This window comes from Orycteropus afer, unplaced genomic scaffold (genome assembly GCF_000298275.1).
Source record: "Orycteropus afer afer isolate SDZICR_OR568_19922 unplaced genomic scaffold, OryAfe1.0 scaffold00350, whole genome shotgun sequence".
Lineage (NCBI taxonomy): Eukaryota > Metazoa > Chordata > Mammalia > Tubulidentata > Orycteropodidae > Orycteropus > Orycteropus afer.
The window spans coordinates 412,668-437,537 of NW_006921937.1; the positions used below are offsets into that span (position 1 = coordinate 412,668).

Genomic DNA, 24,870 nt, shown 5'->3' on the forward strand with positions numbered 1-24,870 from the left:
AGAAGGAATGATTCTCAGAAAAAGCCAAGTACATTTGCCTGAACATAAAATAGGACTGATTGAATTTTAAACTCATTTATTTTGTAGAGCTGAAATTTTAAGTTCCTTATTGTGGTTCACAATTGGCTTGAATCTTATTTATTATTAAAATACATATATTGTATATAATCTTTATGCTGTGTTATTATATTTTTAATTTATTATATATATATATATATATATATATATATATATATATATATATATATATTATTCTCGTTAGGAGCTCTGGTAGCGTAGTGCCTAAGGTATTTGACTGCTAGCCAACCCACCAGCCACTCCTCGGAAGGAAGGGGTTGGGCAATCTACTCGTAGAAATACCACCTCAGAAACTGAAGAAGGGGTTGCTATGAGTCGGGTCTGACTGACGGCTGTGTGTGTATTATTTTCATTCATTTAAAAACGTTAACTGGTTACTATGTTGTTGTTCTGTGCCGTGGAGTTGGATCGACTCAAAGAGTCCCCTCCTTGGGTTTCCAAGGTAGTATCATTACGGAAGTAGATTGCGCAACCGTCCTTCTAAGGAGTGGCTGGTGGGTTTGAACCGCCAGCCTTCTGGTTAGCAGTCAAGTGCCTTAGGCACTATACCACCAGAGCTTCTATTAGTTACTATTGTTGTTGTTGTTATGTGCCATCGAGTCGGCCCTGACTCATAGCGACCCCTCCTATAGTATATAAATAATTTTAATTTTCAAATATACCCTCCTCAAGGATGTTCAGAAAGTGTCATTCTATATGACTCCAGCCCAACTATGACCTACTTAAGGAGCTCTGGTGGTGCAGTGGTTAACGCATTTGGCTGTTAACCAAAAGGTTAGTGATTCAAAACCACTAGCCACTCTGTGGGAAAAAGATGAGGCAGTGTGCGTCCATAAAAATTTACAGCTTTGGAAATCCAAGAGGCAGTTCTACACTCTGTCCTATAGGGTCATTATGAGTTGGTATCATCTCAACGGCAGTGGTTTTTTTTTGTTTTGTTTATGAGTGACTAGTCTTCAGTACATCTGAGAAATATCCCTGGACTTCAAGCCCTGAAATGCGACCGTCCATGGCAGGCTTTAGAGAGATTATCAAGAAGAGAACACGGAACTGGTTGGATCCTATTAGTGTGCTTTTATGATTTTAAATCAAGTAGTAGAACAGAAGAATCCTTTATGAGAAAAACTAAAATATCTTTAAAGCAAAACTGCTTTCTTGGAGTAGCTCCTAGAGCCATATATGAAGAAAGAGGATAGTGGGGGGTGGGAAAGAAATGTGAAATACAGGCCAAGAAAGAGATAAACTTAAAAAAAAAAAAAAAAAAAAAAAACCTCACTGCCACGGAGTTGAATCCAACTTATAGCGACACCTCCTTGGGTTTCTGAGGCAGTATCACTACAGAAGTAGATTGCCCAACCTTCCTTCCGAGGAATGGCTGGTGGGTTTGAACCACCAGCCTTCTGATTAGCAGTCAAGTGCCTTAGGCACTGTGCCACCAGAGCTCTTTACATTTATCAATCATCAGTTAGTACTTAGCTGATTTCTACACTTTTTTTTTTGTTGTTTGTTTCTAAGAATTATTTATCATATGAAAGTATTCTGGCAAGCAAAATTTATATTTTATCCATATACAGATAAGCCAAAAACCAAAATATAGTTCTAACAAATAAAGAAATTCTATAAGTCCCTGAAGACACAGAGAACTTTCTTTTGCTTACTCCTTATTTCTAATTTTTTAATATCCTTTTCTCTGCCCAGACTGAGTCATTCTTGATGAAAGATAAGTTGCTTTCAAGCATTCAGTACACACTGCACGTAGAAGCACATTGGCTGGATCAGCCATGTTAACTTAACACAATTGTTAAAAAAGTTGAAAAGTTCAACTATTTATTTAATCTCATGCAGATATAATCAAGAAAAGAAACACATTTGACAGTTAAATTCTGTGACTGTGTCTAACAAACCAAAGGATGTTTTAGGATAAGGGTTAAAATTAACAGGTTAATGTTTAAGTTATAAGTAAGTTTAATTTACTTAATTAGGAAGTTAAGTGTACAAAGCTGCCTTTTTGCCTCAGGAGAAAGTTCCATTTAATAGCTATCCTAAAGTGAAATCATGTCTGTCAGACACTCCTATCCCAAAGATGTGAGAGGAAGGGATATTAATCCTTTATTTGATAGGCAATAAGAGCAACATCTGGGATTCAATGATCCTGGGAAGTTGACACCTTCCATCTCTACAAAAACAATGTCCTTTTTGTACCAAGGGACTCTTACCTGTTTTCTATTCTTGAATAGGTCATTCATTGCTCATATCTATCTGTTGTTGTTGTTGTTGTTGTTATGTGTGTTGAGTCATCTCTGACTCATAGCAAACCCTCCTTGGGTTTCTGAGACAGCATCACTACGGAAGTAGATCATCCAATCTTCCTTCCAGGGAGTGGCTGGTGGGTTTGAAATGCCAATCTTCTGGTTAGCAGTCAAGTGCCTTAGGTACTATGCCACCAGAGCTCTCCATATCTATCTAGTTCTTACCAATACATTGACAGGGAAGTTGAACCACAGTAGTGTTTTACAAACTGTTGGTCATCCTAGTAAGTGATGAAATCAATTTAGTGAGAATTAAAATACTACTTTAAAACCAAAACTGGACAAAAAATTCAGAGTGCATCACACTTTTTTGGTTATGTATATACATTTAAAAATATCTGTAAACTGAGTCACAATGCAGAATGTATTTCTTACTGTGGGAAAAAGAAGTATGAACACCCTTGAAAAAGATTTTGTAAGACCACATAGTTTAAAAACCTTTCTACTTATTTCTAAATGGCTGGGGCCAAGAGATCCAATTTTAGCACTTACTGAAAATAAATGTAGAACATTTTAGATAAAATCAGAAGGTAATCTTCAGAAAGTTGATGGAGTAGCTAAAATTAAAAAATAAATAATAAAAACCCCCTCCTTCTTATGTCCCACTTCTAACTTCTCCAAAAGCAGAAAATGTGTCTGGAGATTAACATAGTGGTAGATATAAGAAACTAGAAGTTTTTAGTGTATTGGGAATTCTTGAATGAGGATGCTTTAAAACTGAGGGTGGCTGATGTTGCTGGATAAAATGAGAATGCTGGACTTGTGATAAAATATATAACAGGTTGTAAGCTGGAACAAAAATAAAGACAGAAAATATAGAAATATAAGAATCAGAGTGCAGAACAGGCTTAGAAGATGCAATTTCACAAAAAGACTAATCTACCAAAGGAACGTGGCATCAAGATTGGAGGAAGGCTCATTAACAACCTGAGATACACAGACAACACAACTTTGCTTGCTTGAAAGTGAGGATGACTTGGACCACCTACTGATAAAGATAAAAGACTACAATCTGGAGTATGGATTATACCTCAATACAAAGGAAACAAAAATCCTCACAACTGGACCAATAAGCAGCATCACAATGAATGGAGAAAGGATCGAAGTTGTGAAAGACTTCACATTACTTGGTTCTACAATCGACGCCAATAGAAGTAACAGTCACAACATCAGACAACTTATTGCATTGGGCAAATCTGCTGAAAAAGACCTCTTTCAAGTGCTGAAGAGCAAAGCTGCCTCCTTGAGGACTAAGAAGCTCCTAACACAAGCCATGGTATTTTCAATCGCCTCATATGCATGTGAGAGCTGGACAATGCATAAGGAAGACCGAAGAAGAGTTGATGCTTTTGAGTTGTGGTGTTGGCTAAGAATGCTGAAAGTACCATGCATTGCTAAAAGAACAAACAAATCTGTCCTGGAAGAAATGCAGCTGGAATGCTCCCTGGAAGTGAGAATGGCTAGACTTCATCTCACCTACTTTGTTCATGTTGTCAGAGGGGACCATTCTCTGAAGAAGGATGTCATGCTTGGTAATAGGGAGGGTCAAAAAAAGAGGGGAAGGCCCTCAACCAGATGGACTGACAAGGTGGCTGTAGTGATGGGCTGAGGTATAGTAGGGATCGTGAGGCTGGCACAGGACTGGGCAGTGTTTTGTTCTGTTGTACATAAGGTCGCTATAAGTCAGAGATGACTCGATGGTGCATAACAACAACCAAGGAACCAGTGTTCTTTAGAAAAATGGCTGATTCCATGTCCACAGCATGAAATGCATAAGACTAGTCTGAATATTTTGACATAATTGGTCCATGTCAAAAGGAGTCAGAAACCAACTAGAAATTACCACTGCCTAAGACAGGAGAAATTAAGCATTAATTAAGAAGAAGAAGAAGAAGAAGAAGAAGAAGAGGAAGTAACTGCAACAGATTGCTGAGTTAACAATGACAATAAAACAACAAGAAGAACAACTCCTAATTGGTCCGATGCTGGAAATCAGCTGAATATTTTGAAAACTGGTAAAAAAACAAAATTAGGAGGGAAAAAAATGTATTATTCCTACACACACACACACACACACACACACACACACACAGAATTCAAGTAAAACAAAGGTTGAAAAATTAAAGTTGCTCTTTTTGTAATGAAGACCAACTTGTAAATGAAAAGAGAAAGATATTCCCAAGAGGATTAACCCTCTGAGTGGAAATAACCGTGTGAGCCTAACCAATGATTTTAATGTTTATAGTGTTGCTTTGGATATTACTATTATTTTCTAAGGGAAAACCTGGCAGATTTTCCCCCCACAAAAGAAATCAGATGTCAAGTATCTTAAGAAGGTTTATTAACTCTAATAGTGAAGTAGATTTAACTTCCAACAACAGCTGGAAAGGGCAAAATTATCACAAAACGCAAAAAGCAAATGCACTGCCATCAAGTTGAGTCAATTGAGAGCGACCTTATAGTACAGAGTAGAACTGCCCATAGGGTTTCCAAGGCTGTAAATCTTTATGGAAGGAGACTGCCTCATCTTTCTTCCACTGAATGGCTGGTAGTCCAAACTATCAACCTTTTGATTAACAGCTGAATGCTTTAAGCACTATGCCACCAGAGCACTTTGAAAATTATCACAAAGAGAAGGTAAAATACTGAGTGAATTTTACCCACCCACTGCCACCGAGTTTATTCTGACTCATAGCAACCCCCACTGGGTTTCCAAGGCTGTAAATCTTTATGGAACTAAATTGGCTCATCTTCTTCCTGCAGAGCATCTGGTGGGTCTGAACTGTCTACCTTCTGGTTAGCAACCAAATGTCTTACCCACTACACCATTGGAGCTCCTTAAGAGTGTTTTTTAAGAAGAGAAATATGGTTTGATGCTTTAGAAGAAAGAGCTGCAGCCCATCTCTATTTTTATGAAAGCTCAGAAAATGAGGAGTTCTAAAGCACACAGAGGCGGCAGAGAGTAAAGCCACAGTGAAAGGAGATTCAATCTTGATTTCTCAGAAACTACCTTGGAAAGGTTTATCCGGGGAAGAGAGGCAGATGATGACACTGAGGCCTAGCGATTACTAAATTCAGGTTAAGGAAGATGAATCTAAAGAGAAAACTGCTTACATTTTGGAGAATGGTATGATTATGCATCTCTAGAAATATCTGTACCTTTAGAAGCTACTAAGATACTCTGGTGGAGTAGAGGTTAAAGCATTAGGCTGCTAACCAAAAGGTTGGTGGTTTGAATGCACTAGCCACTCCACAGGAGAAAGACAGGGCAGTTTGCTTCCATAAAAATTTATAGCTTCAGAAACACTATTCCAAATAGTGTTCTACTCTGCCATATATATATAGGGTTGCTTTGAGTAGGAATAGATTCAATGGCAGTAGGATTGGTTTTTCTTTGGTTTAGAAACAACTATGAAATTACCCAAATTAAAATTGCTTTAAAATAACCATTTAAATGAAGAAAAGCATTTCTACATAAACAACAGAAGAATTTGAGAAATAATTAGACAGAATCGAGCAAAAATTTGGAGTGGGCTGCAAAATACCACATAACATGGACGAACTTGGAGGACATTATGCTGAGTGAAATAAGTCAATCACAAAAGGACAAATATAGTATTAGTTCACTGTTGTGGAGGGTCAAGGAAAGGTTGATGATATATGGAGGGAAACTTTCTTTCCTGGTTGCCAGGGGTGGGAGGGAGGGAATGGAATACTGTAAAAGAAAGAAAAAAAAAAAGATCATTGACCCATGTCACTTCAGTTTGGTGTATTTCACTGTACCTAAATTATATTTTGGGAGCTCTGGTAGCGTAGTGCCTAAGGCACTTGACTGCTAACCAGAAGACTGGCGGTTCAAACCCACCAGCCACTCCTCGGAAGGAAGGTTGGGCAATCTACTTCCATAGTGATACTGCCTAGACAACCCAAGGAGGGGTTGCTATGAGTCAGGTCGGACTTGACGGCATATAACAACAACAACAAATTATATTTCAATAAAATGCATTTAAAGAAAAAAAGAAAAATTTAGTTTTGAAAGCATTTTGAATAGAGAAACAAAATGGAGTATATTTTCCCAACATTGCTTAAATAATGCCATTTTCAGCATCATCTCAAAGCACTAACTGTGGTTAATTATGAGATCAGCTAGTTTCTTTTTTCCTTAGTTGTAGTGATTTCACCACCTCTTCATGCTGCATCTCATCACAAAGAACATTAAAACATGAGAAAAAGTTTGCTTTAACCCTTAGGAAACTGAGAGAGGACAAGAATGAAAATTCGGTTCTGGGTTTCTAACCCATAACCTTGTTCAGTAGAACAGTGTTAAATTGTATGCAATTCCTTAAATGGGAGGTTTGAGTAACACTTTTACTATAAGTCAGTACCTTTGAGTAGACAAATCTGACAATTCAAAGCTCTATTTTCTCAACATGTGACTGAAGTAAATTTTCCATTAGGGGACTAACCACCATTTTCCTGCTACCCTTTCTTCTTCCCACATAGTAGTTAACTCTGACTTCAATGCCCTCAAATAAAATAAATTTGGCTTAAAAAAAAAATTTGGAGTGGGAAAATTTAGTTCCAACTTTCCTAATTAATTGAAACTTCTCTGGGTTCAACTTTCGGATCTAATGAAAAAGGATTATCAGTAATACTTATGCTTCTTTCGCGAGTTTGTTATAATAATTTAAAAAGAGAATGTGAGAAAAAGTTAAAACATGAAACAGTATATATTTCTGAAATATAGATAAATATTTGTTGAATACCTACTAAACAGCAATGAGAGTTTCCACTTCTCAGCCTGGGGAACACTTAATGATGGCATGCAATTTCTATTTGGTGTTAACGTAACAAAGTTATAACAAATAAGCACATTAAACCTATTAAGTTCTAGAACTACATAATTAGATCTCATGGGATAGATGCTTTGTGATATATATTTTTTATATATATATACACAGATGGATGAACATGTTAGCATATGACTCAGCTATATTTTCTAAGCTATGACAACTGGAAACTCCAATGTAGCTTTCTAGTACTAAATAAATACTGCTAAGTACTTCACAAATCTATGAATGATTAAGAGACCCTCATAGAGAACAGGGGTTGATTGTAGGCTCTGGAGCCAGATGACTTAAAATTGAATGCATACCATACCATTAATCATAAATTATGTAAAGGGAACCTCTCCAGGCCTCCACTTCCTCCACTGTAAACTTGAATATTCATATTGGTGCTGTTTGTTGATATCAAGTTGACTCCCACTCACAGAGAACTGATTTATGCAGAACAGCTCTCCATAGGGTTTTCAAGGCTGTGACGTTTCAGAAGTAGATAGCAATGACTGGCTTCTGAGGCACCTCTGGGTGGATCTGAATAGCCAATTTTTTGGCTAATAGTCCAGCACTTAACCATTTGTGCCAACCGGGGAATACCAATAGTTGCCACCTAAAATGGGATGCTAAGAGGATTAAGAGCCCTGGTAGCACAGTGGTTAAGCCCTTGGCTGCTAATGAAAAGGTCTGCTCTGCAGAAGAAAGATGTGGCAGTCTGCTTCCATAAAAATTATAGTCCTCAGAAACCCATGGGGCAATTCCTTTCTGTCCTGTAGGGTTGTTGGGAGCTCTGGTGGCGTAGTGCCTAAGGCATCTGACTGCTAACCAGAAGATAGGCAATTCAAACCCACCAGCCACTCCATGGAAGGAAGACTGGGCAATCTACCTACGTAAAGATTTACTGCCTCAGGAACCCAAAGGGGGTCGCTATGAGTCAAAATCGACGGGATGGCTGTGAGTTTGGTTTTGGTTTTATAGGGTTGTTATGAGTCGGAATTGACTCAAGGAAAGGGGTTTGGTTTGATTCTATCATTATTATTATTGATATGAAGGTTTACATTTTACTTTTTTCCATTTGAATTGGATATTTGATTAGTAGTTAGAACCAAGAGTTAGTGTTTCTTTTTATATATGTTAAGTGAGTTGTTGCCATGGGAATGGTGAATAAGACAGGAAAAGTTGAGATGAAAATTGGAACTTACCCTGAATTTTCAACTAGAATATTTTCATAAGGTTCTTCAAAATTTGCCTATGTATGCACGTAATCACTTTGGATAACTTCTGTTCTTTCTTTAGATTAACCAATGCATACAAACTCATCCATTCAGATACTTGTTCTTGCTCTCAGCCCTTCCCAGGGCTGTACTACTTCAAATGTCCTTCTTTCTCTTTTTGTCCTCCTAGCCTCTTCTTAGAGGCATGTATGCCTCTTCTTCCACTAATCCTTCCACAACTATTCCAGTCTATGATGAGCCTATCCTCCCCCGAGCACCTACATATAATAGGACTTGTGTTTTACTTGACACTATCACATCACTTATTCTTATGTCTTTCACTACTTGTATCTTTTTTCTCACTTTAATACTATGTACTTCTTATCCATCTCTGTATTCTACATAGAACCTAGCCAGCAGTATGCATGTAGCAAACTATACAGTTAAGCATTTGCTGAATAAAACAAACAAACAAACAAACAAAAAAAAAAAACAGTCCAGAAACAATCCCAGGATTAGAAAAGAATTTAGAGATTATATAGGCCAATTCCTTACCCAATGCTTCCATCTTTCCCCCCAAAAGATCATCTCTGCTTGACTAATTCTAGTAACAGAGAATTCACTACCACTTAAGACATCTATTTTTAAGAAATTATAAACATTAGGAAGTTATTTCTTGCATGGGATACTTGGAATTTAGTATTATTTAAATTATCTTGGTGTTCATTCCAATTCCCTTTAGATCTACTCATCACTGATATAATATTGATAATGATCAAGAATAATTTTATTTATATTATTATATAGAACAACAAAACAGATGTTTATGTCTGCATATCTGAGTATACTAAGCAATAAAGGTTAAATATAAGGATGGTGGAAAAAAAAAGACTGTGATTTTTTTTCTGTTGAGAAGAACTAAGGCATTCCTTCATGAAAATAGTCCCATAATGCATTTAAAGGCTAACTCTAGTTCATATATAGTCATGTTATTATTATCATTAAGAAATCTCCTAACCTATATTTAAAAAACATAAACGTATTTCTACATGCTTACCCTTATCTTTTATCTGTAATAGGACTCCATCATACAATTAACATTAAAAAGTAATTGAGAAGAGGAGAGCTGGAAAATTACTATTTCATCATTAACAACAACAACAAAAAAAGATGAGTTTTACTGGTCTGATAAAGGCTGGTGAGACCCCTGAGACTATGATTCTTAGCTACTCTTCAGGTCTGGAACTGAACTCACTCCTGTGGCTTCCAGTCAAACAACAGACAGGCATATGTCTACATCAGGCAGATACACTCCTTGGAGCCAGCAGTCATGCGAGAACAGAAGGGCACTGTTTGCACAGAGAAACAGCTGGGTGGTGGTGGTGGGGGGAGTGTATGGGAGGGAAGGACACTGGAAGAAGAAACTAGGGGGAAGAAGTGAGAAGAGGGCTGTTACATTATAGGGACTGCAATCAATGCCATGAAACAAAATGCATATGACCTGCCGTATGGAAAATGAGTTTGCTCTGTAAACTTTCACCCAAATCACAATTAAAAAAGATTATATATAAAAACAAGAAAATTAGTATTTTACTTAAGACTCAATTAAATATGGAAATTTAGTCATAAAAATAGTTTAATTTGAACCAACAATACTGGGAGGTGCACTGGTGACACAGTGGTTAAGTTCTTGGGAGGTGCAGGAAAGTTAAGGGTAAGCATGTAGAAATACGTTTATGTTTTTTAAATATAGGTTAGGAGATTTCTTAATGATAATAATAACATGACTATATATGAACTAGAGTTAGCCTTTAAATGCATTATGGGACTATTTTCATGAAGGAATGCCTTAGTTCTTCTCAACAGATACAAGATGTGTGGCTTATAATGGTAAAACACAGTGATAAGTATAATTATTCAGTCCTTTATTTCAAGTTGCTTAGATAGAGTCTTGGGATGACCCAGGAAATAAAGAAGCTCAACAATTTCTTTGCTATTGAGCAAATAAAAGCATTTAGAAAAGCTTACAGTTAAATACCAAATTTCTGATGAAAAATCATAGATCATTACTGAGAGAAAAAAAAGAACATAATATTTGTTAAATATAATAAGTATAAATTCAATAGTGGGGAATTCCAAGGGTACATACAAATAAAGAATTAGAAGTGAAGAGAAATAACTTTCAAGATGGACATATAAATAAGGGAAATTTTCAACAATGGAAGATTTACTAATTTAGTACTATTTGCTAGAAACAATAAAAGCTATTTATATTTAAATGATTGAATAGAGAAAAAGCATGAATAATCAACAGCAAATAATAAGACATTTTTTTTGACTTGCAAATGTATTTTCTACAGTTCTTCTCTGTCACTTTACAACTATTAAAGTTATTCTTTCTTACAAAATGGGTCAAATCTTACCTGGCAATCTTGAAACAGTTTGAAATATAATTTGAAAATGAAAAAAGTAAAAGGGAAAAATCAGGGATTTGATTTGAAATGGAACATCATTATATGTAATGAATATCTAAGAATATGAAAAATAAGATGTTATAATAAAGAACATTTTCTTTCTTTTAGTATAGGATATATTTTCTTGAATAATTTAACAATTTAGCAAGAAAAGATGAAGCCCCTGCTGATACTGGTATAACCCATTATGCTGGTTGGGGTGAAATATGGAAATTACTTTGATGATATATCTCAGATCTTAATTTGGGCTAACTAACAAACAGCTAAGGAAGTCTGGGGTCCCTAGAAGGGGTAGGGAATGTATAACCTATTAATCTTCCAGCAGTATTAGAAGGTCAACAAGGCCAGGGTGAGGCATGGGTTACACCAAAGTAAAGATTAATGTCTGCAGGCCACTCCTTGCCATTTTTCTTGTCTGCAAAACCAGAGGCATTCTCCTCTTTTTTGCAGGACAGCTCTATCCCTTGGATCCCACCAGAATGAAAGCTCCAGGAATACAGAAACTACACCTCTCCTGCATTTAGCACATAGTGGTGCTCAATCTACATTTGTGGACAGAATAAATTTATCATTTCTGACATGTGACAGGTTGATTGCAATGACATCTTGAACGATAAGGAACAAGTGACCTTCTTGACTTGGGAGAACATTTGCCCAGAGCAATCCAAAAGCTTTTGTGGCAAGCCTGGTAGATATGCTAAAAAGTCCCAGATCAGGCAGAAGACCAGTGGAACAAGCAGAATGTGCAGCTGCCAAAGAAAGCCCCGAAATAGCAGCCAAGGGCCAGTGGGGACAACACAGGAGCATGTATGTGGAGGAGCAGGGTAAGCCTCTGAGCTGCAAGTGACCTTGCAAGCCCCCAAACAATGAAGTTAGCGGTTGAGTATTTACCACTCTGTTTAATGAAAGGTTATTTGATGACTTGAGAAGAGAAGCAAAAAGATATCCTCTAGAGTGTATTTCTAGAGACCTCAGGAGTTATAAAGTCAAGAGAAATGTGATAAAATCCCAGGAAGAAACATGAGTTCCTTTTATGAATGCCCCCTAATAGAAAGGTCACACTGGTAAAATTCACTGTGGAGACATTAATGGAGATACGAAGTTTATCTATCCATCCCAGTTATTAGAACACTCCATGTTTTAACAGGAAATACAGGAAAAAAGAATGGCTGATTTCTGCTCCTTGTGTTTCTCTTAATCCTAAAACTATACTTTTCCAAAGGAAGAGAATTTTCAAAAGAAAAAAAAAAGTTTTGAAGTAGAGCAGAAAGGTCGGTTGGGAAGTATTAACTGACAAATTGCCTCAAGGACAGGGAAAAGAGAGCTAAGACAAAATTATCCAAATAAAAATGAAGGTGATATAGAGAAGAGATAGGGGAGAAACCTATGAAATGGAGGCAAATGATAAGTTTTAAACATTCTACTCTTTATTTTCTACTAATACGAATCTGATTTACGTAGCTTAGGCATGGAAATAAATCATACCTAATGATTCCCACAAACAGGAAAGCTACACTTGGAGGATGAGGGTTGATTCTTCTTCAGAGAAAGAAAGATAATTCATTATTATAAGAACTACCAATTATTGAGAGTCTACTATGCTGACAGGCAGTACACAGGAGTTCTATATTCATTTTCACTCCCTTATGTGGGTATTTTATCATGTGTTTTACATATGACAAAACTAAGAGGTTAAATAACTTGTTCAAGGTCACAAAGTAAAAAGAGTGACACAGCTCTAGTTGTAATCGAACTCTCTGACTCTGAAGTTTAGGTATTTTCCACAATGCTGCCTATATTATTATATATTTGTTCAGTGATCGAAGAGTGACAATATTGTATTTCTCTTCAGAGAGCAATTTTTCAAGATTATATTTTCCATTTAGTTGAATTATTGATTTGTTTATAATTGCTATCTTTTACTATAGACCTATGTTCAATTTGGGGAGTAAGAAACCTATTAGAATGATAGTTTTCTTCATGATAATTATGTATCAATTAAAATGAACATAAATTCATAACAGCCTGGCCAGGTGTTGCTAAGCACTATAATACAACATTCAGCATCTGTGAGAATCTTGACAAAAATTACAAATTATATGTCAGACTAACTGCTGTTTCTGAATCAATGACTCTTGTAAAAAACCTTCAAAAATCTCAGTATACTATACTGAAAGCATGTCCATACATAATACCCTAGACAAACGAGGAGAGGAGGAGATTAACTAACTAGCTTGAATACAAGTAATACAACAGAAAGTAGAATTATGGAATAGTCTTTTGAAGGATGAAATTCATATGGTATCAAGTATACATCAAAGTTTAAGTAGCTTCAATAATCAAAACGGTCTATAGAATATGTTTGTTCTTTACCAGTTAAAGAAGAAAAATGCCATCATTTTTTGCTTCTTAGAATTTATCATTAGCACAGAGCAAGAGGACACAGGCAAACACCCCTGGCAGAGCAGTTACCTCCAATAACATGCTGTTTCTCTAGTTACAATGAATAATCCTTATTACTGTCTTTTTGACGAAAAAATTATTCATGTGTTATTGGCATCGTACCAGGGAAAAAAAGAGATGAGCTGAGCTGAGCTTTTAGTAATGTGTTTTAATTTTATAATCCAATAGCAATTATAGTACAATCTCATAAACTATCAACCTTTCCCCCTCTTCCTAAAGTATGCTCTCAACATTTTGGAGAACAGTATCAAAGATGCATGGAGACTTTCATCATGAACCATATGCATACCAAAACCTCAGGAAAGAAAGAAAGCAAATGAGATGGGGTGGAGGGCTTGAAACTTGGACAGAATGAGGTAGGAAAAAAATTGTGCTAGATTTCTTGTCAGCTTGGGAAGAAAACCCCTAAAATGTGCATTTCCAGTTGCTCTCAAATGGATTTGATTGTTTTCACCCCCATTGCCTGGGTGCCATGTCCTGTTGTTGTTGTTGTTGTTTGCCATCGAGTCGGCCCCGACTCATAGCGACCCCTCCTTGGGTTTCCGAGACAGTATCACTACAGAAGTAGGAAAGCCCAACCTTCCTTCCGAGGAGTGGCTGGTGGGTTTGAACCGCCAGCCTTCTGGTTAGCAGTCAAGTGCCTTAGCCACTATGCTACCAGAGCCATGTCCTAGAGATTTTGATTTAGTCAGTCTTGGATAAGGCTCAGCATCAGTATGTTCTAGAAACTCAAGTGAGTCTAATGTGCAGACAGGGTTGAGAACAGGGCTTTGAGCCTGTTTGAACTGGTTCAGTGATGGCCGATGCAGTGAAATTGAAACAAACCTGAATGTATAAAATGTGGGTGTACTAGAACAGCAACTGGAATGTCAAAAATTACAGGTCAAAAGTCTGGAGTGGGAGACTAAGAGGGGATGTAAAGACCCCTTTCAGGAGTCTGATACAGCAGGAGACTAGATTATTGCCAGGACTGTGCAGAGTGACATACATTCAAAGTGTATGGTTGGCTGTTATCCTTGAATCGTGCACTGCCATTTCAGACTCTGCCTGTCAAGAGATCTGGTTGCTATGCAACATGCATAGTGCTCTTGTTTTCTAACAGAGAGATTAAGTTTCTAGCAGGGAGTCAACCTGTAATTTCTCCCATTCTGGTTATCATTTGGTATACCTACATTTTAAAAATTTAGGGCTGTTTGATTTCACTTCATTGGCCATGACTGAAGTGGGAAGAACTGATTTAAAGCCCTGGTTGAGAACCACTGCCTAAATAATTCAGAGAGTCAAGTAAATATAAACCATACTGGCAAAATTTTAAAACAGTTTTCATCCCTCCAAGGAAAAAATTCTAAAATCTGAAAACACCAGAACAATGAAAATATCACTAAACAATAGCAGCAATAATAACAACATCTTCTGAGAACTAGGAAGGGAAAGAGACTATAAGAATTTTGTTTAACTCCCCTCTCTATCCTCCTTTTGTAAGAAAGCAAAATTTTATCATCAATACAGACTGTGCTAGTTATTAAACTGGGTGCCAGGTAACACACAGGAGCATGAGGCAAGGCTGTTAAGTCCCCATTTTATAAATGAGGAAACCAGTCCTCAGGGATGTGAAGAAACTTCCCTAAAGTCAAAGAACAGATAGAAGTTGATCCTAGATCTTCTGTTTCAAGACCAATACATTTTCTTCTGCTCTGTATCTTCTAGAACATTTCTTTGCACTTGCCAACTTAACAGATAGCTTGTTGGGCACTAACTTTGTTATTTGACAGGTTCTTGAGTAGAGACTGTAATTTAAACAACATTTTCCATGGCAGAACCTCAAAAAGTTCATTATAAGGAATCTAATCTATAGCTCTCAGCTATGTGCAAATTGACAATTAGCAGCAAATAGATAAAGAAGGGAATTAGAAAATAAAATAAGACTGGAGAGGTAGGCATGAGACTTATGGTAAAGGATCTTTAGTACTAACTAAGGAGTTGAAAGGAATATAATACTAGTTATTTAACAAAACCACGGGTACTTAATATATTTCCTGTATATGGCAAGGTGAACTCTCTAAGACCTAGAAGTAAGGAGATATTGACGGTTTTGGGGAGTAACAGTATTAAGGCAGTAGTCCAATATAACAATCAGAAAAAAAAAAAAACCACAAGAAAAGAAAAATATACTGAAACACTCATTTTGCATGGGAGAATTAGTGGAAAAACCAACAAACTCAGAAACATTGTATATAAATCCACACAAGACAACACTTAACATTATAAAAAAAAAAAAAAACTTCTGAAAAGAACTTAGGGTTAGTAAAATCTTTTTTTGTGCTATTTTTATTACAGCCTTAGTAGTGTTTTTTCAATAGATGAATTGAATAATAGATGATAAAATATAACTCTCTCACCCAGGGCAGATGGTCAGCGTGACATTCTAAAATTGTTGTTGTTGTTATATGCCGTTTGAGTCGGACCTGACTCATCGCGACCCCTCCTTGGGTTTCCGAGGCAGTATCACTACGGAAGTAGATTGCCTCATCTTCCTTTCGAGGAGTGGCTAATGGGTTTGAACTGCAGCCTTCTGGTTAGCAGTCAAGTGCCTTAGGCACTACTAGAGCTCCCTCTAAAATTAGTAGCATTTATTTATTATGTTGAAATTAACAATAAGAAAAATTAATGGATTATTAATCTCCTTCAAGGTAGAAAGTATATTCTCAAGTTTAAGTAAACAAATTTTTAAAAATCAGGAAAAAAAAAGTCTCCTGTAAAGCCAAACATTTGTCTAAAGCTTTATATTCAGATTAAGTACACAAATTGGTAAGAAAAAAATCTATATAAAGCTGAACAAAAAAGAAAGGCTAAATTATTTTTGTTTGCTACTGCCAACAGCATGACCCTATGAGACAGTTCTCAATTTCTTCAAAAATATCTTTCAATTATTTTGTATTTTTTTATTCTTGAAAAGGATTAGAAGAATGACTCATTACATACCATAATCTGTGATTTTACAGGACACCAAATACAGCTCTTTCAGGTTTTGTCCTTCCTTTGCAATGACCTCCACACACCTGAAACACACACACACAAAAGTGGTGAGTTACACTAATGCATTGCAAATTAAATTAGCAAGGGCTTGGCCACCACTATAACAGGAAGAGTTCAGAGTTTGATGAATGCCAAGTTCTCAGCAAACCTCTTTTAAGGTGTTTCTGGAAAAGATATTCCATTCCCTGTTTTAAACTCAAGCACTCCAACGCTTAAGTGACTTTAATTAAATACATTTATGACTAGGGCATCTTCTAAAAGCTACAAGAGAGCTAATCCTACCAAAATAATGTACACATGGTTATAAAACACTAGCAAACTTGTGCTATAGAACTATACACACACACATATTAAAAAAAAGGAAATAATATAAAAATAATTAAAATGAAACCACAGAATATATACGAGTGGTCACTAGGTATCTGGTAATATTGATTGCCCATGGTTCAATAATTAATGATGGAGTTTGATAACATGGAAATACACATTTTTTGGTGAAATTTTATTAAACATAAAACAAAATATGTTTTAAAAAATTATAACTTCTATAAATTAAAGATGAAAAAAAACACTTCTGCACATATAAGCCTTTAAATTTTTTCACTTTAAAATGTTTTATTCTCATAACCTAAAATGAATTATTATTATATGGGTATAGGCTACTTTTATAGTATAGATATAGACATACACAATTTAACATATTTCTGGTCTAAGTTAAAAGATTTTGAATGGTGCACTCTGTTTTATAGCCCCAGCAGAACTTGTAGTACAAAACTGAGTAAACTTTTAAAATTATGATTAACAACACTGTCTATTTTGTGGCTCAGTCCCTACAGTATCAGAAAATCCTGCACTGTCACACTGATCCATAGGCATATGCACCCTTCATTGCATTCACTGTTTTAATCTTTATAAATAACAGTTAAGTAAAAGGGTAAAAGCAAAAAGAGCCATTACCCTTTTCTAGTAACTAAGGATCAAGTAATTTGATACCTGTATATATAATCCATCAAAAAATTACTCAGTATTAATCTCTTTCAGATATATTATTTGCTGTTTGCTTATTTGTAGGTATCTTCATAAAATGTCAGGAACTTTCAGACAATCTTATTCCATACAATTCATTATTGAAGGTTAAATTAGTTAGAGGGAAGACATTTTTCTTTTAAAATATACTTTTATACAATTTTGTTTTAATAGAATGATGAACATTTTAAATCTTCTCAGAATAACTGAATAAACCTTTTTGGGCTATTAAAAAAATAACTTATGAGAAAAATGTGTACTTTTCCATGTCTATACAGAAAACTGTCAAAACAGTAACACACTGCAATTATGATTGATACGGCTTATTATGGAGGGAAATTTTAAAATCTAATTTCACATGTCATTTTGCTTTAATGCAACATTTAAGTAAACCTATAAAAAGGAAAGGATAAAAACAAAAGTGAAGCATTACAAATAACAATCATGATTTATATGTAACTTTAAAAAGTAATTTCCACTTGCTACAAATAAAAATAAAGGCCCTGGATGACTGCAAAATCCTAAATAATTTTTCTTTTAAACTTAAATATCAAAGATATATATTTCAATCACCTACCAAGAAAACTCAAAGATCCAATATTCTGTGTGACCACCACAAAAAAATAAATTAGTGCAGAAATAATGTTCACAGCATTAATTGGTTTTATTCTTATGCTCTATGAAAATAGTTCAAAATGCCTGACCTGATTTTGAATTTGATTTGATTATGAAAAAACTCTCAAATGTAATATGCTATTTGTGTTTCTACTACTTGATTCTATATTAGATATGCTATAAGCGTATATGAACTTTAAAGTCATACAGAACTACAAATAGCAAATAACATAAGTCAGTTTCACTGTACAAGCCAAAGGAAATGCAATTTCATAGGCAACAAGAAGTGGTATTCATATAAAATAAGAAAATCAACTATTGGATAAAGATGGTCCTAAAAGTAATGAAAGGCCTTCAGCATCTGGTTTCCTCCCTATGTGATCAAGAAAACGTCCAGAAATGTGGATGATTATAAATAGGTTTGCAAAATTATTTAGCTTACTCAAGAGGCAATATAATAGTCAAGAGATAATAAATGATTAAGGAGTAACGTTAAGTATCTTTCAGACAAAAGTACAAAGAAGAATTATAAGAGAAAATCACTTTGCTTTTATAAAGGATCACCTAGGATTTCTGCCCTGTTTTTGAAAGTTCAGTTACATAAGTTTTCAAGATACTCTCAATTATTACTCAGTAACCACAGACAGTGCACTTGAAGTTATATATAACATATAAATATTAATCAAATAAGGATTCAGCAGAAAAAAAAATATATGCCTTGGAAGATTTGTAGCAAAATTAAATGTTAAATCATTCTCGAGTGGTATTTGATGAGAAAAACCCCAAGTTCTGTGAATTTGGATAAGAATGTGTAACATTAAAAGTACAAAAGTGAGTGGTTCAAATAAATAGCTAAAATAGGTATTGTTTTGAAAGTTGAAATTGGAAGTGGTTTGTATTAGTCCTTTTACTGTGAACTGGAGGCAACGGAACACCACCACATCAGGTCCCTGGCTAGTGCCTGAAGCATTGTCACTTGCCTGGGTCTAGTTTCTCAGGCAGCATGTGGCGATAGCAGGTCATGATGAGAGACTATAGGTGGTGACTGTTCTTTCCCCCTGAAACTTTCAGAGTGCCTTCTAGAATATATTTACAGGAAGTAATCTAACATAACAAAAGTCTGCAAGCCATATTTACTCTAAATAATTCTACTGTGTATACAAAGTCTTGGCTCTTTGTCACTATCTTTAGTGTATTAACGTCTGAGCATTTCCCAATTCTCTGTATAGTATGTATGCAGAAAACAAAAAAAGCAGTAAATCTTAGTCATTATTTAAACATAATGACTACAGTTACTTGTATATGTTTTTTTAAAGGGTATTTTTAAAAGGTAGCCAATAAAGGAGAGAAATGTTTGCAGACTGATAATTTCTGAGTGAGAATGATAGAACCAAATGTCACATTTAGAACCTTTGCTTCTCCTTCCCCTCTCCTATTTACAGATGTCACATAAGAGAATATTCATTAATCCCAGTGATAAATTACAGTTTGGTCCCTAGGGGGCAAGCCACAAGTCCCTAAAATCAGAATCTAGAATTCAAATTGTTTCTATTCTCCTACTCCCACCATCTGGAAGAACAAAACTCAGAATAGCACATGACCAACATTCTCTAAGTCAGTACAATTAAAGACTTCCTACTTCATGCATGACAAAGAATTAAGAATTGGAAGACTAGACTACAGCCTCAGCTCCAGGGACCCACAGAACCACCACCTATCTTCCTTTGAGCCCTCCATCTTCGTTGTTTATAATATGAGGAATAAATAAAATGTTCTATATGAAAATTTTCTCCAAATTAAATGTCCTAGATTTATTTAAATATACTTTATTCTGTATTGTCACTTCTCAAATTATTTCTTGCTTTTATGTTTTGGCAGGTGTTCAAAAAGAAATTAAAAAAAAAAAAATGGTACCATTGTAAATTCCTGAGTAACAGATGTTGAATGCATATATATATAAATTCTTTTAAAATACAGAAAAGGGCCAAAAACCTGTGCTAAATTATCCAAAGCACACAGAATTATTTTTACAATAGTTATTTTATGTTCATTTTCTTTTGATAATGGTTTAAAATGCACCTAAAATATTTTATAAAATTAGAAAAACAACAAAAAGGTTACTTTTGAAAGCTATATAGGATTGAAAAAAGAAGAGAAGGTATTACTTAGTTTCAGTGGAGGGAAATCTGTCTCCTTAGCAATAGATTCCTAATCATCTGATTTATGTGAAGGGTAAAGGTTAATGAATTAAGCTGTGTAAGCTTCAAAACTATCAAAGGAATTCAAAAGAGCCTTGAATTATGGAAAACAATGGCCCGTTCTACATACATACCAAATTTTTATGTTTTTTGTCTCCAATTCAAAAGCTGGAACATGGCATTAGTGACAATTGAAAAGAACTAATGAGGAAATATGACTACATTGCTTGCAAGAGGAGTGTCCTAGGAGACCTTGTTACTGTTTGTGATGTGCTTCAAACCCAAAAGAAGCTAATTGGAGCTGCCAGACACTGGTTTGCAAATCTCACTTTAAAGGACAGGCTCAATCACCTTAGAGGTGTGAAAAGAAATGTCCCCATTAGAGACACATTAGTACATGGCTTGGAGAATTTCTAAATAAACTTTAGGATGTTCTTTCCTAAGTCACTTTTATATTTGAATAATTGATATATCTTTAAGCAGTGAAAAAAACACAACATGACAAAAACAACCTCACAGATTTAAAACAAAAACTATGAAGAGTACGCAACGTAATAGGCAAATAAGTGCAACGAGGAGCTAAGTGTGTTTAAGGTTGAATAAACATGTAGATCAAACCTCAAAAAGATAGAAAAGCAAACACATCATAAAAGGGATTTATTTGGGAGTTTTAGAAATAGAGCCTCATTTTCATCATTTTTTGAACCTAAGCAAATCACCCTCTGTTGTATTGACTGTAAATGGGTATGGTCTAAGAAGCTGCAAAACAAACAAATAAATAAATAAATATACAAATGAGAAAGGAATAAAAAGAATTTAGCAAGAGCCAAGGGCAGTAACAAGAAGCAAACTTAGTCCGATTCTACATTGCAAAAGCTCATCTAGACTAACTCATATACGGGTCATTTAAATGATAGGAGAGGTCACCAAAACACAATTTGACATCTTACAGAAAGAATAATGATACCAGATTGATTTTTCTAAAGCCTCAAATTGAGTTTTACTAAAGAATAATCCAATCACTGTGCAACAAATGAATGGGCATGATTTACAGGTATATCTTGCTTTCAAAAAATACATTATATAAAGGATTTCTATATAAAAACAAAACAAAAGATAAACTTACAGGCAAGCATTGACAATATGCATAAACTCAAGAATTTATTTCTGAATATTTTTTCTCATTACATTTGAATACAATTTCATTCATGCATGTTCCATTTATAAGCATTTTTTCTAGTTACATGATACCTTAAGTTTATAGAAATGGCATGCAATAGTTACTTTTTTTTCTTAAGTTAAATAACTGCACATAAATGCAAATGGATATTACTTGGGGAAAGTGACATATGGTATCAAAGCGACATGTCAAATGTCTTCGTATTTTATGGTACACTGTAAATTCCATTCTACCCCATTAAAAACACAGTATCAAATATGTACTGAAGTCATTTTTTTTAACGTAAACATATAAAGCTATTTTCAAAGAAGAGATGTTCAGTGCAAGCAATGATTTTTTTAAAAGGCAGACTTGTAATTAAAACACTGAAAAATTTTCTCATAGCATATTTTCAATATACTACAGGGGCAAAGATTAGGAGTGACAAGTAAAATGTCACCAGCTCCACCAGTTAACAACAATTATCTTGGGACACTCATTAAGTTCTCACTTACTAAATGTTATTCTTAGGAAGGCCAATATCTGATTAGTGAATCTGAGATTAATTTAGTCATTTGCTACTTAAACACTGGAGAACTAACGCCTATTTTGCCACACAGTGGCAAAGAAACAGTGAACATTTACAAAATGAAAATAGTTCATTTGTTCTTTATTTTCTTATTTTTAAAAATGAGACAAGATACAAGAACTGCTCTATAAACTGGAATGTTATTGAAACTTAAATTTTGTGTGTTTGATTCTTTGCCAACAGAGGTATTATGCCTTTGAGGCAAAGGAGGAGGAGTGCAGTCACTGGCTGATTCTCTCTGACCCACCCGCTCCCTGAGTGTCTCTAACGTTAGGGGCTTCCTAACTGGAGAGTCAGCCGGAGAGTAAGTAGGATCAGCACTGACAAAGGAGTTATAACTGAACAGTAGCAAAATAACATGTTTATTATATTTAGGAATGACTGTCACAAACTAACTCTCTGGAATGATTTTGTTTCTTCAATTACATAGCAAAACATGCTTTAATTTAATTTGAATGCTTCTCAGAGTACTTTAACACAGATAGACTAAAACCATTAATATATATATTTTAAAACACACATGAAACTAGATGGTCAGAGGTTTTTCCGGGGGCGGGTGGGGAGAACAAACTAACAAACTTGTCATTAAGCTGACTCCAGCTTTAAAATTTCAGATATATGTATCTGAAAGTCTTGCTTTTAATTTTAGGTTTTGTTTCATCCTTTTAGCAAATGATATCAACCATTGTATAAAGAGTTGAGCTAACTTCTCTAATCATTTCTGAGAATATACAAGAAACAGAAAAGCATTCTAAACTTTTATTTATTTTATTCAACAATGGTTTAACCAGTGTAAACATGTATTAGAAATACTGAAATATATAACCAGAAAGTCACATTATTACTAATCTATGTACATAATATTGATAACTTTGGTGGATCTGCTACTTTTTATTTTTGTTGTTATTGTCCACACGAATGTTTGTACCTAAGAGCAGAAAAATCTTATCACGATCTCTGTATCTTCTAATAACGAACTGAATATAGTCAATTTCTAGATTAAAGAAATGCTAAAAGGAAAGAAAAAAAAATGTAAAAAAAAAAAAAAAAAAGCCTAACTAACTAAATAAAGGCATCCCAATTCAACAATTTATTCAGTTTTCAATAGGAGATAAATGCAGTTACTATGAAGCATAAAAATTGAAGAAACCTCTTCCCTCCTTTAAGCTTTTTTGGGCTTATCTACTTCCAGATAGTAAATCTAGAGGAATCCAGAAACCACACAATTTTGATACATTTAAGGCTGGTACTATCTTTATAGTATTCTGGCAAATTTTGAGAGAGAAATCAGAAGAGAAAATTACAACAAGGGAGCTCTGGTAGCATAGTGGCTAAGGCACTTGACTGCTAACCAGAAGGCTGGCGGTTCAAACCCACCAGCCACTCCTCGGAAGGAAGATGGGGCAATCTACTTCCGTAGTGATACTGCCTTGGAAACCCAAGAAGGGGTCGCTATGAGTCGGGTCCGACTCGACGGCACATAACAACAACAACAACAACATACTGTAACAAAACTGAGTGGCAGCTAGACTTCAGTCCTTTCAAACAAAACAAGTAGGAACGTAACGACTCATAAAATTATGTTCCAGTTCAGTGCGTTCATCAGTAGCCATTATTTTCCTTACCGTATGTCAGGCAAACTGTGGTAAACACCAAAAAATCCTCTTCAAGAAGAGTTTTAATAGTAAAGTTAGAAATACTTCAAAGAAAGTTGTTAGACTTCCAAATAGCTAAAATGAATGGAAATTATATTACATAAATGTAAATTGTAAGTGGAATATTAAACATATAGTTAATAATATCACCCTGCCCACACCTCTATCCCCTTTTTGCTGTTATAAATATTGATATGAAATTCTCCATTCAGTATACATCATATACTTTATGCTTGCCTTTAATAAAAATGACTGACTAAATTATTTTAGTGGAATATAAAAGCACCTACAAGATTAGATTTCAGGCATCATTCATGAAAGAGTTAAACACTTCCTTTGCAGAAGACAGCCACAACTTTGGCTTTGTAGTGACTAATTGCCTCTTTAACCCTTGTACTCTGGGACTTGGCCTGTGCTTCAATACCAGTTTTGTGATGCAGCCAAAGACTGATGTTCAACACAGACCTCCCATGACCTGCGTAGCCAAGGAGTTAACTCAGACAAGATGCTGACAAAACGTTTCCTTCTCACTTGGGAAGGCAGAGAATCTCTTTTCAGATAAGCCAAATTTTCAGAAGACTATAAAACATTGCAGAAAAAGACAATTTATACAAGTCAAAAGAATGGTTTCATTTTAACTAGCAACAGTGATTCTAAGCATCCTAACGTACCATTCAAAATTTTGTTTGGGAAAATGTTTTAGCAATATGAAGAGACAAAATAAGAAAAGATTTAGTAGTCTTAAACTGCTGTGAAGAGGGCAACTAACCTGATATCTTTGAAAGGTTATAATGAAATAGCTGCAATAAGATAAAAGAAAACAGGTCAATGGTCTCCATTCCAAATATGTCCCATATGCTTCAAGTATTGACACTCAGGATGCCTGCACTTTGTCTTTTTAATTTTTTTTTTTTTTTTACTTAATAGAATATATTTTTCCAAGCAGGTTTAGAGTTGTACAAATTTTTTTTATTAATTTCTAGCTTAATAAATTTTTAGCTTGAGTAAACACAAATACAACAATTTTTACATGGTTATTTTAAGTAGAGACTATGTTGTTGTTGTTGTTATGTGCCGTTGAGTCAGCCCCGACTCATAGAGACCGCTCCTTGGGTTGTCTAGGCAGTATCACTATGGAAGTAGATTGCCCAACCTTCCTTCTGAGGAGTGGCTGGTGGGTTTGAACCGCCAGCCTTCTGGTTAGCAGTCAAGTGCC

The 24,870-nt window shown here is 35.1% G+C and overlaps 1 protein-coding gene across 1 annotated transcript in view; it reads right to left on the reverse strand.

The window, feature by feature from the left end:
• FBXL17 (F-box and leucine rich repeat protein 17) overlaps nt 1–24,870 on the reverse strand; it is an 846,026-nt gene that overhangs the window by 225,292 nt on the left and 595,864 nt on the right. Inside the window, exon 7 of the mRNA XM_007952585.2 lies at nt 16,359–16,435. Within this exon, the coding sequence (XP_007950776.1) occupies nt 16,359–16,435 (77 nt within the window). The remainder of the gene's footprint in view (nt 1–16,358; nt 16,436–24,870) is intronic.